At 37.0% G+C, this 17,146-nt stretch overlaps 1 protein-coding gene across 2 annotated transcripts in view; it reads left to right on the top strand.

Moving 5' to 3' along the window:
• Positions 1-17,146, top strand: part of LOC306762526 (cGMP-dependent protein kinase 1) — a gene marked incomplete at both ends in the record, with an annotated part of 92,304 nt that overhangs the window by 69,250 nt on the left and 5,908 nt on the right. For both annotated transcript variants that reach the window (XM_079249037.1, XM_079249036.1), the window contains 4 exons: positions 3,832-3,909; positions 5,019-5,113; positions 12,606-12,671; positions 14,281-14,355. In XM_079249037.1, coding sequence (XP_079105163.1) covers positions 3,832-3,909; positions 5,019-5,113; positions 12,606-12,671; positions 14,281-14,355 — 314 coding nt within the window. The remainder of the gene's footprint in view (positions 1-3,831; positions 3,910-5,018; positions 5,114-12,605; positions 12,672-14,280; positions 14,356-17,146) is intronic.

Below are 17,146 nucleotides of genomic sequence, written 5' to 3'. Positions count from 1 at the left end.
ATGATATTTTGTCATCAGGCAGGTTATTATCTTTGCATTTTGATATGAGTCAGTCAGTATGTCACGATTTCTTACCATCTGCACACCACTTCATCTGGTTACTTCGTTAGCATATGGTAGTTATGCAAACACATTCTCATTTCCTCTTGTGATGCTAATTACATAAAAGGTTTTAATATGTTGAACTCAATTTAAGAAAACATTTTTCATACCTTCAAAGCTAATAAATATGTAAAGGGAAGTATGTAGTCACCACTCAAGCTTTAAAATATGGAGGATCATCAACTATGCACAACGCCTTCATAATGTTCTTGGTCTGATGATGAAAGAAATGAAAAGAGGACATTAACTATCTGTCTTGCTGAAATGATTTATCGTAATTTTTGGTTGAATAATGTGTATATTATTTACTCAAAATGCATATGAATAAACTGAGAAGCATTCTTGTTTAACAAGCAAAAAAGCAAAGAAAAAACTAAAATAAATAGCTTTCAAAAATATGCTATAGAATTACAAAGCACTCATAGTTGTAGTTACATGTAGTTTAAATATCAAACCATAGCAAATAATGTAAATGACGTTGCAGTCTTTTTTTTTTTTTAATTCATCATTTATGTCTTCAAAACCATGAATTAGAAACCATGAATTAAGATTGGATCCTTCCTTAGCGACAGTGAGAGTTTACTTCTATGTAGTGGCTTATATGAAGGCATTATGTCTCCAAAGCTGTGTCAGCAGTTATCAGTGTGAATCTACGACACTATCAATCAATATAACCTGAAAATGATTAAAAATTTACAACAGGAAAGTAAGGTTTTGTTGAATGAATTGGTTGTTTTTTTCCTTATAATTTTCAAATGAGCTACAATATGACAAGATTTCCATGGAATTACCTTTAAAAAACACATTTTTAGTATACTAACTATCAAGTTATAAAAAGCACAAAAAATCTAGATTTAATTAACTAGAGCTCATTGTGGGAGTCTGCACAGCTGCTCTCTTTATCTGTTTTAATTTTTATTTATTTATGTGAATGTGTTAGTGACACATGTTGTGTGACTCCACTCATTTGTCTGCTCTCTTGGACTCCACTCAGCATTTTGTTTTCTTTGAAACATACAAATCCTGTTTGATATTTCTTTTTCATGCGCTGCAAAGAGAACAGCGTCAAGCACAGCAGACAGAGAGGAGAATTGACAACTAAAGATTAGCTAGGCAGCTCGACACATCTCGTCCATTAACACATGATTGCAATGTGTTAATGCTTCAGGGTGAGCACGCTTAAGTAGTTGTAGAGACAACTAATTATTCGTTCGATTAGTTGGCACCTCTAAGGTCAAAGAATGGAAATTTGAATTACAAGTATACATGTTTGAAATCTTCTACGTTGTTTTTCCCTGATACCTCACTGATATTGTAGTTTGAATAAACTTTGTGGAGTTACACCGTTCTCTCCTTAGACATTAATATAACATATATCAAAGCTTGTGTAGGTATCTTAAATACAGATTTATTCCACAGCTGATAACATGCCAAAATATTTAAAGATGTTCTAAAGTAGTAAAAATGAAGGAAAAAAAAAAAGAAACATTAAGAAGATCCTCCATTATCGTGACAACATCCAAAGAGGTGTGTTGGAAAAGAAATTAATTTTTGTGGCAAAGATCCAGAGTTAAATAGACTGCAGAGCAACAGGTTGAGGTAAAAGATGTGATTAACTGAAGCAGCAGAAGGTTTTTGAGAAAAGAAATTGGCAGAAGGCAGCGAGCTGTATGCCTGCTTCAGAAATTCAGATGGTATTAGAAAGTTGACTTTGTACTTAGTTTAACAAAATATTCCTTTAAAAAAAAAAAGGACACCAAAAAGAGGAAGCAAACAAACATATTGCAACTTTTAATTGATATCTCTTATCTTAGAATGAATGGATCCTTTACTGGTCTCTCAATGGTCTTTACAAAATCACAGTATCACAGAAGCAGAAAAATAAAAGACAAGAATCATGAAGTAAACATAAGTAAATGAATTTACAAAAATATGAACAAACCTACATAATATATCATAATCCCACAATATTGTTTTCTTTAAGTCCTTTCTAAGTAGTTGATGGTCTGTTCAGATTAGAAGTAATGTGCAAGTAGAAGTAGAAGTAGTAGAAGTAGAGTGCAAAAACACTACACATTTTAACTAGAACCATTTAAACAGATACAAAGTGCTTTGCTAGCAATTCAGATGGTAAGAGTTTGTTATGGTGTGGCAGAGGTGAGGACCCAAATGCAGGCACAGGAGGCAGGTGGATGCAGCTAAACCATATAATGAAGACAGACTCAGGAAACAAGATTAAACACAAGCTGACATGGAACTGACTAGGAAACAAGACAAGACAAAGTCTTACTAGAGGTTTGACTTAACAAACTAGCAACAAAAACTGAAACCGAAGGGAATACATACACAGAGGAACACTAACAAGACACAGATGGAGTGGAGTGAATTAGTTGAATAAAACTAAGTGTAATGACTGGAAATGGAACACGCAGAGAAAGAAATAACAAAATAAAAGAAGAAACCAAAACACCTCCCAAACCAAAACCATGGCAGATTATGAAAAACAAGAAGCAAACAAACAAAACACAAAATCACAAAAAAACCAAAACAGATTTATGGCGGGTAAGGATTTGACTTTGTCCAACTTAAAAAATGTCTGACTTCTAAAAACATGATTAGGTTCCCGGAAGACGTGATGGTTAATGTCAGCGGAGTAAAATAGTAATAAATCATTTCAGTCTGCAAGTGACTTGATTAGTGAGATAAAGACTTACTTTATCTCTCTAATCACACAATGGAAGGATGTGAGGGACATTTTCTGGGTTAAATAGCGGGATTATAAAATGGATGGCAGACATTAAACACAGTACAGCAATAGCTTTTGATCTGTCAGGAAGTATTGCCTGATGTATTTAATCTAGACAAGAACTCTGTAGTGCAGCCTTCAGTGAATCATGCTGGAAAAGGTCGATGCAGGCTGCACGGTGTCGTAGTGGTTAGCGCTGTGGGTTTTCTTTACTCTATACTGGTGTATAGAAAATTAATAAGTTGATTTATGTTAGTTTTTAAAACTATTGGGAGTCATTCTGCAACTTCATTTGCTCCCTTTGCTTTGGTGATAACATTTCATTTTCTCTGAGGCGCAGAGGTGTTCCTCACATTTAATTAAATGTTGTCACATTTTGCCTGTAACTTCACTTTACCTCACAGGAAACTGACCTTACACTCAAGGGTCCTCTCATACAACACTCAGAGTCGATTTTCAACACATCACATGAATGCACGTGCAAAAGCGCTTTACTACCTACACAATACAACACAGCCATGCGTTTGAGTGACAACCTCTCCAGAGCAAAGTGCATGGTATGATACATTCCATCACCCACTGCTGTAAAAATGATTACTGAAGGATAGAAATTGGATTGATGAATGGATATCCTGCATCTGTTGCTAGTATAGAGGAACAGATTTTCCTTTCAAATGAAATGCAGTTGCATTCATTTACTCATTTATTTTCTTTACCTGCTTCTTCTCATTCAAGGTCACATAGCATGTCAAAGCAATCTGTGGGTGGAAGGCAACAAAACAGCCTGCCACTCTGGAGTTTCAACAAGAAAACATGTCTAATTGTGATTTATTTCGCTGCACCAAATTCAGCTTTACTCCCTCTTAAGAGTGCTTAGAGACTGTCTGACTCCCAAGATGAGAAAAGAGACAAAATAATTACAATGAGTCTGAATAACACTTCTTTTCTCTGGTCTTTGCTTATATTTCCCTCTCTTCTCACAGACACATTATGAAGATGGAGAATACATCATCAGACAGGGGGCCAGAGGAGACACCTTCTTCATTATCAGTAAGGGAAAGGTGAGGACAGCCCTGCCAGCCTACACCACCAAAATAATCCGAACCACTAGGCAGGGCATCCGTGGCATATGCAGCAAAAGATGCCTATCTATGAAGCAAAGGAGGTGTATTTTTAGAGTGAAAGTTGTCATCAATCATCCTGAGATAGAGAGATATGAGACATGCGGAAGTTTCCTCTTTCATCATCCTTTGCAGCAGCAACAAGAGTATATCTAGAAAGGAGAATGGTGTCTTTGATTTCCCTTTTAGTAATCAACACTGGCTTTCACAATGTTCTGGCCAGCTTCAGCGCTGTTGGGGGGGCTTTCACGTGCTTGGATTGTGAAACCCAGACGACTGCAAGTCTTCCTCATTTCTCACTCTTTATTTTTTATCTTCATCTTCAGTGTCTCTACCTGCATTTCTTCAAAACTTGTTTTTAATCCATTTCCTAGTTCTGCAGTCACTCGTGTTTTTCCTTTCCCTCAACCTCCTCCTTCACCTCACCTCATGCATCTTCATGTCGTTTTCGTGCCGCTGCTAAATGAATGAAAAATGTTGACTTTACCAATGCTGTCTGCTTTCCACAATTCCCACTTTATCCAGGGATCATTGTAACATACTCAGCCCATTGATTCGCAGCTTCTACCTCCTCTTCTTTCCCACTTTGCTTTTTCTATGCTACATGATTATGTATGATTATGAATTATTATGCTGTCACTCAAGTGTACACAGCATTCCGGTTTGCTGTTGCAGAATACTCTGCTACACCTAATGGATGAAGACAAGATCCTTCATTAGGTGAAATGATCGTCTTCATCCACTTCCTCAAAAATTTACTCAAGTGCTGTTTCTTTGATTTGGAAAGTCTTCAGGCACAGAGGAGCGCCATCATTTTGAAGTCATCTGGCAAATTAAGTATTCAGTGGTGTCTCACGGGTCTGGAACTGTGATGACCGCTACCTGTTTTGTCCTTTCAGATACTTTGAAAAACAATTTAAATGCCTTTTCTGGAATTATGAATGAATTAAATGTAATTCCTCGTTCCCTTGCTGCACATCTTTTTGCTCCATCCTCTTCATGCCACACGGTTCTGCCGTTTAGCTCTCTTCCTGCCTTGCTCTTGGCAGGTTAATGTGACCAGGGAAGACTTGCCCAACGGAGAGCCCGTTTACCTCCGCACTCTTGGCAAAGGAGATTGGTTTGGAGAAAAGGCACTGCAAGGGTAAGCTTTTTCCTGATGTTTTAACTCTTTCCAGCATAAATCTCATGTTGCATTTTATCATAGTGCTTTCATTTTTACTCAAATGCATATCCCTCCTCATGAACATGCAGCACAGTTTCCTAATAAGCCTCAAGCCCTTATAAGTTGCTTAACATTACAAACTGCTTAAAGACAGATTGTCAATCCTCCTCAGTTCAGATATTAAAATACATTCACACCAAGATTCCATTACAAATGCTCACAGGACTGAAAAAAGAGACAGTGGCTCACATTTTTTTGAAAAAAATCTATACTTGCAGCTAAATGAAAATAGTATGTAGAAATGGAAACGTGTAACATCTTAATATATTAATTATAATTATTAATTGTGGAAAAAAATATATAAATACTTTCATAACCCAATGCACAAGAAAGATGTATATATATATATATATATATATATATATATATATATATATATATATATATATATATATACAATTGATTTTAGTTTGTGATTTTAGCAGAAAGTTGTTCTGCAATAAACAATGGATGAATATATTTTTTCTTTATTGTCTGTCTCATCTTCTCCTTCAGTAATTCTTGGTGCATGTCCACCTCTCAGGTAGAACATGTTATTAAAAAGGTCTGATTCATTTGAGAAGTGTTGTTATCACCAGGAAGAAAGTGAAGTGAAGTGCTACTCCAACAAGAACTGACAGTTTTCTGCAGTAAATTAAAGAGAAACAAACAATGAAACAATGAGTGACCTTAGATTACTGTTTTCTGATCAACTTGTTGCCTATCAGAAAAGATTAAGCAGTCTGTTGTCAGAGACATAAAACACAACAAATGCATTTTGGTAAGAGTTTCTTCAGACTGAGGGTGATATTGTTTGAAATCTTTATCAGAAAGGGTTAAACTATCACACAAATCCAAGCACATTTTTTCGGCTTTCTTTTCCCAGGTCTCAAACTCAGTTAAGGTTTGACTAAGTTAGTAAAGCTTGTGTATTTATCTATTGAATTAGCTGCAGTCTTTTTCACAAGAACTATACATAAGACCACAATTATTGTATCACACTGATCCTTTTCAAGTTTTTCTTTTGCTTAAAACCAATAACAAAAAAAAATTATTTATGCAAAAGTGACAGCAAAGATCCCTCTCAAACACATCAAACGACAGCCTGTCTCTGGTATTGCGCACACAGTTTTTATACAGAGTAGAAAACTGCGGGAAAAAGTCACTTATTGTGCCTGGAGCGTTTTGTTTGACTGTCAAATAGTGTGCAGCCATCTGAAGTTTCATCTCATTCAGACAGTATTATCTAGAAGTCTTCTGCCATTTTCTTACTTTCATACTGTTAATAGGAAAGAAATTTCTATTCTGTCCTTGACTCGTATAAAAATTTATTCAACATCTCTGAACACTTTTTAATCACTGATATGGTGTATTTCAGCATAACTATTAAATAAACGTATCTTCTGTTGGCAAGAAAATACATCAAATAATCAGATTCAAATAAATATTTCCCAGCATTATACTCTGAAGAGCACCTGTGTGTCCTAGAAATGATTTATATAAGCTCTAGATTTAAATTTTAACCTCCCTGCACTGATATTTTTGTGCTATATTTATTCCGTCTTGTCATAACTGTACCTCTCCATAAAAGATGCATTATTTAAACTGAGGGAGAGCAGAGGCAGAAAATAGTCTCAAGTGTATCATATCTGTGATGGGTCAGGTGGAAGCAGAGGATATCCACTTAAGCGCGTACATAAGAAGTGCATGCACATAGCCAAAAGTATTAACACCACAGTAAATGGAGATATCGCCATCTTGTGGCTGTTGATTGTGAAAATGTTCTCAAGCTCTACTTGCAAATGGTTACCTCTTTTACATACAAAGAGACTTAAGCTGAGCTAAAGCAGCATCATGTGGAAAATAAATCCTAGCAAAGGTACCCTTAAAATGCCACCATGTTTAATTTCAAAAGGGATGCTGGAGCTGTTGGAAGTGATGCTCAGGCAACAGCTGGAGCTTCCCAGATGGCTGGGCTTTCCCCATATGTTCAAGCTAATGACTATAGGATATAGTTAGATGACAGCATTAAAATGCATGTGGGTCATGTGAGGCAGGGAAGTCTTGATCTGGTGGCAGTGGGAGGAACACGTTGTTCTAAATAGAAATGTGATCCTCTTACATTAATGAGGCATAAAAATGTGCTGCTTGATAAGTGAGGGGATGGCACTAAAGACCAACTTGTATCAGATTGAGCAGCACTGCGACTTCTGTGCTGAATTACTTGAATTTTCAAGGAATTATCTGATTTCTCTGGATTCTTTTTCCGTTTTCTTTTGTGAAACAAAATCTGCCTGCGGTTTGGTTCAGATACATGATGTATAGTTGTTTCCCTTTATTTGTTATATTTAAAAAAGTGATGTACTGAGCAGTTTTGAAAGCACTTTGGATCCCTTGTACCTTTTGTACAAGAAGCACTTGAGTGCCTACTTTATATTTTTATCATCTGTTGTAAATCTCTTTTGTTTTGGAGGGTCTTCAGCGACAGAAGCTTATTCAACAACACCTTTGATGGTCAAACATGTCTCGCAAATTTAAATACTGAAGATGCTGGCCATCTTTCCAGCAGGCTTTTGATCAGAGGGCTTGTCTGCTGGGTCATCTTTCTAATTAGGAGTTAACTGTGTGTGTCCTTGCTCATGACACTCAATAGCCCCCACTCAATGGTTTCTCTGTCCATCGGAAGACACCGCCTTTGATCTCCGAGAACAGCATATTTACAAATCAAAGTCTGCTCTCCCGCCACTCACAGTGGTTTCTTGGAGCTTGTGTGAGTGCCGGTGTGTGTTGTAAGTCAAAACAGCTGACCAAATATCAGATTACATGTTTCCTCTTGAGGTTGTTTATGTATAGCCCTGAATGAATACTACTCTGTATAAGTAGTACATCCCACTACTTGTTCCAGGAAGAGTTGTGCTTCCAGGCTCATAAACTGCTTGGACGTCGTCAACAACATATCTAATGTCACGTTCTTGCCGTCACGGAGAAGCATGATCTTTAACTCCCAGAGTGGATCTGCCAGTATAGTGGACAATGTGTGTCTGACCTGTTCTCTTAAATGAATTTTGTGTGTGTATTTTGTGTGGGGTCCCTGTTATATGAGATCAATTAAATTAAAAAAAAAGTGTGACTGACATGAAATGTGATAGGTGTCAACATCAAAACACTTTCAGACCATCATGGTGCTATGCTAGATTATCCTCAGAGTTAGGATTACTGTGTGCATGTTCTCCAATAATCAGCCAAATTTGCAGTTTTTCTGGAGATTTGGTTCAAAAACCATGCAACACTGTACAGTTAATTTCAAACACGAGTAATTTAGGGTTCTTATAAATTAAAAACCAAGGTATAATTGATTTATTACTCTTTTGAGACCACATGAACCTGCTGCTAGTTCTGACACAACCTGCTGGTTAATGGGCTTGGAAACACACTAATTACAACCGTTTTTCCAGGTAATCACTATGCTTCTCGATGTTAGGTTTAGTTAAATTGATCATGAAATGAAAGGGAATGAGTAATTGGTCCGTTTGTGGCCCAGATTAATGGATAAAACACAGAAACTGCTGCATCAACATCCATTTTCTGCAGCAATATTTTAAAGAATCAAATATTTTGCCATATGGGGTTAATTTCAGTGCAATATTTTGGTAATTAAAATGATAATATAATGTTAATATCACAGGTTATTAATTGTCATTCAAACTAATTCTAAAGCATCTTCCTGCGCTACATTTTATCATTGGTATTATATCATAAGTAGAATTGTGGGTCTGTGCTAAAAGCGTTTTTGTTCACATTTTCCCTTTCTTCTGTCTTTCTGACAATAAACCACCATATCATTACCAGATTATTATGATACTATTATTACTCTTTGTTTTTGGGCCTGGCCATCTTTTATAAATCCTGTTGCTAATGGGCTCTATCAGCTCTGCTTAAATTATATCCAAAAACTGCATTTGATATTTTGCCAGTTTCATAAAATAGTTTTCCTGCAAAGCAGAGCTTTTTAGTCTGGGCAGTGCTGTATAGATTTATCTCTTGCCTTTACTCCAGGATGTAATTTTTTTTTCAACTCTTTCATTCCAAGTTAGAGGTGAATTTTTGCCATTTAATATCACCTTCAAGTCTATTTCATATTTTATACTCTCTTTATACTGCCTTATATTTTTTATTTTCTGTTTTCTCTGTATATTCTTCATCCCTTTGCAGCATCCTGCAGAATTTTACATTATTTCTGCTCTGAGTATATCGCCACAACATGATAACTACTGGTTGGAAGATTTATTTTGAAACCAAAAACTACTTTTTCTTTTTTTCTTTCTGTCTTTCTTTCTGTGTCTTGGAAACATGTACAGTGGCAGTTTGGAACAAGAAACGCTCTGACACAGTTTCCCACGAGTGAAAATTTTTATTTTGAATGTTGGAAGCAATGAAGGATGGCAGAGCAAAAGGAGCGAAAAAAGCAAAGCAACTAGAGCAAAGAATTTTCTGGCTAACCAGCAATTTCACAAGTATGTAGCAGTCAGCGATCCAAGCAAAGATTTGAAGGTATCCAATAAAGAATGGAAACACCATTTAACCCTGTAAAGCCCAACATGTCATATTTTACAGTCTCTCAGACATTTTGCATCACTTTTATGGATAAAACTTTGCCCCCTAATAGACACCAGAAACCAGAAGATTATGTTATAATTGTTTTTTTTTGTTGTTTGGTTTTTTTTTTTTTACATATGACATACTAATAAATGGTAAATATCCTCCCAAATAATTTTTTCTGTTACAGTTTGTTAATGGGCCAAATAAAGACCTCATATTCAGAAACCATTTTTCATTGGGCTGGCATTTAAAGGGTTCATAAGATTCTTTTCCCCCAGTAGGTTGTTAATAGGTGGTAAACAAATTCAAACATTGTCTTTGCTAGAATAACTTAAGATGGACCACATTGCCCATCTTGCATTATTTAACAGCAGAGTGTATTGCTTAAACATGACATAGCTAGGAAATAGAACATGCACAAACACAGGAATTTTAAAACATTTCATATTCTTTACAAATTGCAAAGAAACCTGTAATAGGATGTAAATATATGCACTATGTGTATCGCAATGTGTGCACTGTTTGTCCATAATGGGAAAAAGGGTTCACAAACGCTTGGTGAATCTAAGTCCTTTGGGGGGGATACTGTAGAAAAAGTATCACCATGACACTTTTTCAGTTAATTACAAGCAGAAGTCACCATTCGTCAAATGCCAAAGTTTTAGAAGTGTTAAATGTTGATTTATAAATTAAGTATTGATTAAAGAGAAATGTTTTCATTTGCTTTTATAACAAAAATGTAAAGACTATTCAGTTGAAATGAATAGAATCTCTATCAACTTAAGTTTACAGACTCATGAAAATGTTTCCCATGAATAAAATATTAGCATTTCCCTGAACAAACAAAACTCTTAAGTTCATTTGTTTGCAAATGACTGACTGCAAATTGCCTTTCAAAACCCCAGTTTCTCACCCACCTGAATACATCAGGCAAAATGCACAAATCCCTGGCTATGTGTCTCCATTCCACATCTTGTTCTTGCTGTAGTCCTGACCCTTTCTACATTTCCCTCCCTGCAGTCAGTTTAGCTGTTGCTCTACTCTCAGCCTCATAGCGTACAATATTTTCATAACCCCTTTCTAAGGACACCAGATCACTGTCCAATTACCATGTTCAGTGCAACTATCTACTGTAAATCAACACCACGAGCTCCTGCGTAAGCCCAAAGAGCATTCCAGACACAGCATGCAGCTGCTTTTAGTGTGTAAGCATGTGTGTCTGTGTTCCAGTGCTTGTTTTTTTTTTTTTTTTTTTTTGTGCCACGATTAACAAGTGCATAGCCATCGTGGATGACTTAGGCTCAGCAGTGTACAAATGAATCACAGTGACAGACATTGCTTGGAGATTGTGTTTCATATAGAACATTGCTATTATCAGTGCCCGGGCTGTCCCACGTTGTTTTCCTTGGCTACAGCCGAGCAGTATGGAACAGGTGTAACAACCTGCGGACTAATATGAAACCCATGAGGTCTCTTCAGGATGAGTCCTGCTTAAATGAACACTATTTAAATACATATGTGTTTAATTGCTTTGTTGAGTTATTTAGTTATTTCATGGCACAAGCAGTTTTCACTTACTTTATTGAGAGAATTGCATGTGCAACAGACAACAGGTATTGATGTTGCTCATTATCTGCAATATCAATACATCAGCAGGGCGATGTCAGCAGCGCTGAATACTGTTATGGATGAAGAGACTGTGCACAGCAGTGTTGGCTAGATTAGTATGTTAAGACCACGAATGCAGATCATGGAGCCTTCCCAAAGGCGAGTTTAACACAGTATGTGCAAGTCTAGCCGTAGGGCCTCAGTGGTCATCTGTTGATATATCCTCTGCCCCTGTCAAATTCTGCCAACCTCTCCCCTGCTATCTCCTCCTCTTTAGTCTTTGCCTTTCAAAAAATTGTTGTTCCCCCACCAGCTGTGACCTTTACTCAAAGGGGTCATCAGAAAGAGTGAGTCAGTGTTAGTGTGTGCTTGTGAGTGTTGGGAGGTTGTGCTGTTTGGATGAGGGAAGGCAGAGGGAGTTGACATGGCATGAGGAGGAATTGTCACCTCACTTCATTGAAATAGGTTGTCATCTGTCGGTGAGTCCAGAGGAGACACAGACTGATTGTCAGTTACTGTTAGCGCTTCTGCTGATCTGAACCGACTCTTTTTTAGTGCAGAGCTTGTTCTGATTTGATTTCTTTACCCATCGGGATATTAAATCCATCCAATGACTTGATCCTTCTCTTTTCCATTTAAAAAAAAAAAAAAAATTACAGGCCCTTCAATAATCTGCTAATGGGATATTCCCAGAAGAACCTCCTCTCTTTTTGTATTGTTTTTGGTTATGTTAGAAAGGATCCCACTACACCTGGACTGGAGCTTTACACAAAATTACTACACAGGTGTCATTTGTTGGACGGCTGCCCTTGGCTGTGTGTTGTGTCAGACTTAGAGCTTATCCCCGTTGGACTCTGGGTGCTGAACATTTTTCACATTGAAGGATGGATTCTTGGGATACGGACTCAGAGGATTCATGCGACTGGGGCGACTCCTCTGAAGAGGGATCATCAGAGGAAGACGAACTTGATCTCAAATACAATAAAGAGTAATGCCTGCCCTGAAATTGTGTGTGTATTGTCTGCTTCAAATAGTGCTTTTATAGTGTGCCAATTCCTCTTAAAGTCAGTTAAATTGAATTAAACAGGAAGCTTAACTGTCTAAGCATCAGTTCTCTTGTGAAGCATTTAAAAATGAATATTAATGTGACTTGATAATAGCCATGTGGCAAGTGGTCATTTGTTCAGCTATACTAATTTTGCTGTCTTATGTTCGCTTTCTCCAGGGAAGACATCAGGACAGCCAGTGTCATCGCAGCAGAGGCAGTCACTTGTCTTGTCATTGATCGAGAGTAAGTATAATTAAGGTTTTGAAAAAAAAAAAAACCTCCTTTCTATCCCACGAATTCCTTTTTAAAGCACTAAATCCAGACTCAGATACTTGATTTGTACTTAAGGCTGTTGTTTTGCTGGTGCCTTTAAGAAAATGATCTGAGAACATGGTTATATTTTTTAGATCCGCATTTCAGCCCAAACACTTCTCTTACCCATTTGCTTCAGTGAAACGGCTTGCTGAGTTTTCCTAGTACACTAAAGCTTTACACTAAAAACTAGTGTCTAACAGAAAACTACCTGAGAAAGCTGTCACTCTCTGAACATCCTCACGTTAAGTTGTGTGGTTAAAATGGACAAGCAGATGGGTTCACAATGGGGACAAGATAGTATCATTTACCTAGGGACTCCCTCTGTTCTTGGGGAACAGGAACATCCCTAAAGCCAGCAGGGGGTATAGTAAATGAGTCATCCAGCAAACATAATTACAACTGTCATATAAGCAGCTATTGCTACCATAGCTGACGTCACACTAATAAAAATGTGTTAACCAACCAGACCAGTTTTGGTGCATATATTTGTTTTTCAGCCTTTTTTTTTTCCCTGCATGGCTTTATTGATTTTCTCTTTATCCATCCATTTTTCAAAATAAAACTCCAGAGCTTAAGTGGTGATATAAGGAGAATGGCAGGAGTTATGGAAAAGAGAGATGTAATAAAAACAAGCAGTGCAGAGTCCCTGAGTCAGTGTAAGCTGCCAAACATTTAAACAAAAGCTCTACTCAGAAAGAGTCTTCTAACAGGCTTTTTGGTCTGAACAAGAGAAAAACACCAGCTTTATTGCATCTTCCGCTTGAGATCTCAAAGGATCTTGCATGAAATCCTCTTCCTGAATGATTCTTCAGAGAACAATACCATGCATCAGAATAGAGATATCACAGTCTATGTCCTATATCTCAGCACAAATGTTTGAGTGACAAAGAATTTTGCTGAGTGTATCCTGCAGTTAAGACCTCCTCAAAATCCTTCTTTGATGTGGCTTTTTAGTGAAAGAGTTTATAGATTAACTTTGATGCCTTGCTGTTTTGTTTTTATAAACCATAAAACAGAGGATTTCAGTTTTTCTCTTTCTTCAATAACTTAAATGACTTCACATTGACAACAAAAAAAGAAGAAAAAAAAAAGAAAAAAAGTCATGACAGGCAGTTTTGCCTAATGACAATCTACACAAAATCTTCCTTATCATTCTGCACAGTATTTTTCTTTATTTTATAATTCATTCAGTTGAAAATAAATGTGGTCTCTGGTCTCAAACGTCTTCCTCACCCACCATCTGCTGTCACAGTGTTTTACAACTCTTCAGGGCAGCTCTGTCTTCTCTGCTCTGATTTTTAAAGGCTTGTCTCTAAAAGCAGGCTGATGAATATTTAATAATAACCGGCAGTGTTTTTGTGGTGCTCTCGGCCATTCACTGCACACAGATCACCTTTTCCTGGAAACATCATCTGTTAATAACCTGTTGAACAAGAGAATTGTTGTAATACTTGTAAACAGAGTGTATATTTTTGTGTAAAAGTAGTGTACGAAATGTTTGACCTAGAGCTGTTTTCACATTTATTCTCTTTTTCAGTTCATTTAAGCACCTTATCGGAGGTTTGGAGGACGTGTCAAGTAAAGGCCACGAGGATGCTGATGCCAAAGCCAAGTAAGCTAAACGGGATTTATTGTTTTGCTTAAAATATCTTCTGTGGTACATTTCTTGAGTCGCGAGTCTTGAGTATTTTCTTCTAAACAGCCAGAAATCTTTGTAATCTTTTAAAGTGGGTTTGTGGAGTGGTTTGTGCGGCTTTTGGGAGTTCTTTTAAAGTTTTTTTTAAAAATATTTTCTGCTCCTTTGTTGACTATTTCAATTAAATCCTTGTACCCAAGGATTTGCAAGGAATGCTTCTTGGGGTTTTTTTGGGGTTTTTTTTTTCATTTTTGCTTAAAAATGGTTCCTATAACTCATGATATTGACCAGTATTGTCTCTACCCGTATCAGAAAAAAAAAATGTTAACATATTTGTTACTGCCATAAAGTAGCATTATGTGTTTCCACATTTTAGTTGTATCTGTGAAAAAGGTAACAGATAACAGTTTGGAAAATATAAAAAATATTTTTGCATAAAAAGTGATACCTGAAGAACTACTTTCCAAAAAAAATGTTTAGTTTGTTGACATCATATTGTTGGCATGATTTTTAGTTTGTCCTCAAGATCTAAGGTACAAAATCGTACAAAGGTGGGAGGGTGCTGACAGACATAAAAACTATTTGCAACGGATCAACAATATCTGAAAGTGCTAAAAATAAAGGGGAAAAAAATAAGAAAAAGCACAGCAAAGATCCGACATAGGACTTGAGGGTGGATATTGACCGTCATGATCCATCTACTGTTCAAACCCCTCATCAGAAATTGGTTTTCATTGAAGGGGGGGCTGTCGATAAGAAATTCAGAAAGAAGTGAAACATAGAGAGAAGCTGAAGATATGCCAATTTCCACAAGAACTGAAAATCAGTGGCAACAGGTCTCACAGAATGATGAATCCTCCTCGGAACCCAGATTACATGACTGAAGCTCTGTCGGATCATGCTGACAGGATATAGAGAAAAAAGCAGCTAACATTCAAAAAAGAGCTTTGAAATGTCCTTCAAGAAGCACATGGAACTAGTCAGGAAGACTAATTAAAGAAATGACAACAAAGCTTGTCTAGGATGATTCAGATTGTGTTTTGAAATGAAGATGGTCACATAAAATATTGACTTTAAAGCTTGTTTTTACAGTATGTTATAAGTATGTTATAAGGTAGCTCAAGAGTTTTGTCCATTACTATCTATACCGAATGCTCCACAGTTTTTACAGTTATACTACTTTTTTATCTCTCTTTTTTTTCGTCTCAACTGTGTTCAACAACACAATATTTTGACGGCTGACTGGATGTTTCATTATGAAATATGCTCCAGGTTGGCAGTGAATGCTTAATGCCTGTAGGTGTGTTGTATAACAAGACAATACATGGGTGGCAAACCAGAAATCAGAGGGTATGACCTCTGCCTTTGTTTCTGGAGGAATTAATCTGTACAGGGCTCTATTTGTTATCGCCATGGAAACAAGAGATTAACACCATAGACGGTACTGTTCACCTTAGCCATGAGATGGTCATGTTGGGGTGGTTTTGGCCTAGGTATAATATGATACCTCCCTCAGTCTGCATGATATTGTGAGTCAAGGTGAGGAGAAACAAGAAGCCAGCAATGGCAGATCACAGAACGTGTGAGAACAGAAACAGCTTTTCTGATAGGCAGAACGATGACCGGAGTGAAGAGAGACAGCGAGAGAACAAGACGGGTGACAAGCAGAGCAGACTTCTGTGCAATGCTTTAGATTTCTAGCTTACTGCTGAGATTGCCAGTCATCTTCAGCAAGTCAGTGGCATTTAGTCGGCAAAGAGCAGAACACAGCACCAGTTACAGATTTGGAAAGATGTTCTGAGGAAAGACAGGGAGTACGGTTATAATGAGGGATGTGGCGGCCTACGTCTGGCATTCACCCCCAGTCAGGTAGCCCTTTATGGCTCACAGCTGGTGCTCTGCAAGCAAATGTCTGGCAAACTGAAACCTGCAAACTGCATTCCTGAACCCATTCTTCTGGGTCTTTAAGTAAGTCTGATTCAATGCAAATTGGAAAAAATCCATACTTGTGATTTAAAATTTGATCATCAGTCTTGTTCTCGCACAAAAATTCCCCTTAAAACAGAACCACTTGCTACCCTGACTCCCACAAATTTAGTTAATCAAAGCTGTTTCCAGCCTTATTAAAGTGGATTTTCTGCCACGTGCTTTCTCATCTCTTGCTGGAACTGCATTTGTTTCTCAGTTAGGAAGCCTAACTTAGGATCCCATGGAGACGGAAACTATCTCTAATTGGTCACAGCAAATCATTTCAGCGATACTGTAACTGTACAGCAGGCTACAGTTGGTCTCTGTGAGGTTGACAGGTCTTTTCTTCCTCCCTGCTCAGTGCTGGTTCTATATTTGGCAGGAGATGCATTATGTTACCCAAAGCAGAGAAGATAAATTTAACATTTCGTTTGACTATTTTCACAAGCATGAAATCTGTATTATTACTTTTATTTATTTTTCTTTTTTGGAAGGTGAGGCAAGACTCTACACATCTTCATCCTTTTTAAATTGTCTCTATAAAAGAAAACTTTCTTTTTCTTTGTTTGGCCATTTATAGTTCAATTTAATCTTCAAAGATTAACATTGCTTTCATTCTATACTTTAGCTTAAGTTGGTCTGATTGGCATTTACACTATGGCCATTTTCATTTGCCTGTTCATTAAAAAGTTCTTCCCTGATTAAAGTTTGAAAAAAAAATATATATAAAAAAGAACCTTTCTGACTTGACATATGGCATCCCTTTTATGAAAGTGTGGAAGTTCAGTAAACAGGAAAT

Source organism: Telmatherina bonti (assembly GCF_933228915.1).
Source record: "Telmatherina bonti genome assembly, chromosome: 11".
NCBI lineage: Eukaryota > Metazoa > Chordata > Actinopteri > Atheriniformes > Telmatherinidae > Telmatherina > Telmatherina bonti.
The sequence above is the reverse complement of the archived record's forward strand: the minus strand, read 5'-3'. Positions and strand labels throughout refer to the sequence as shown.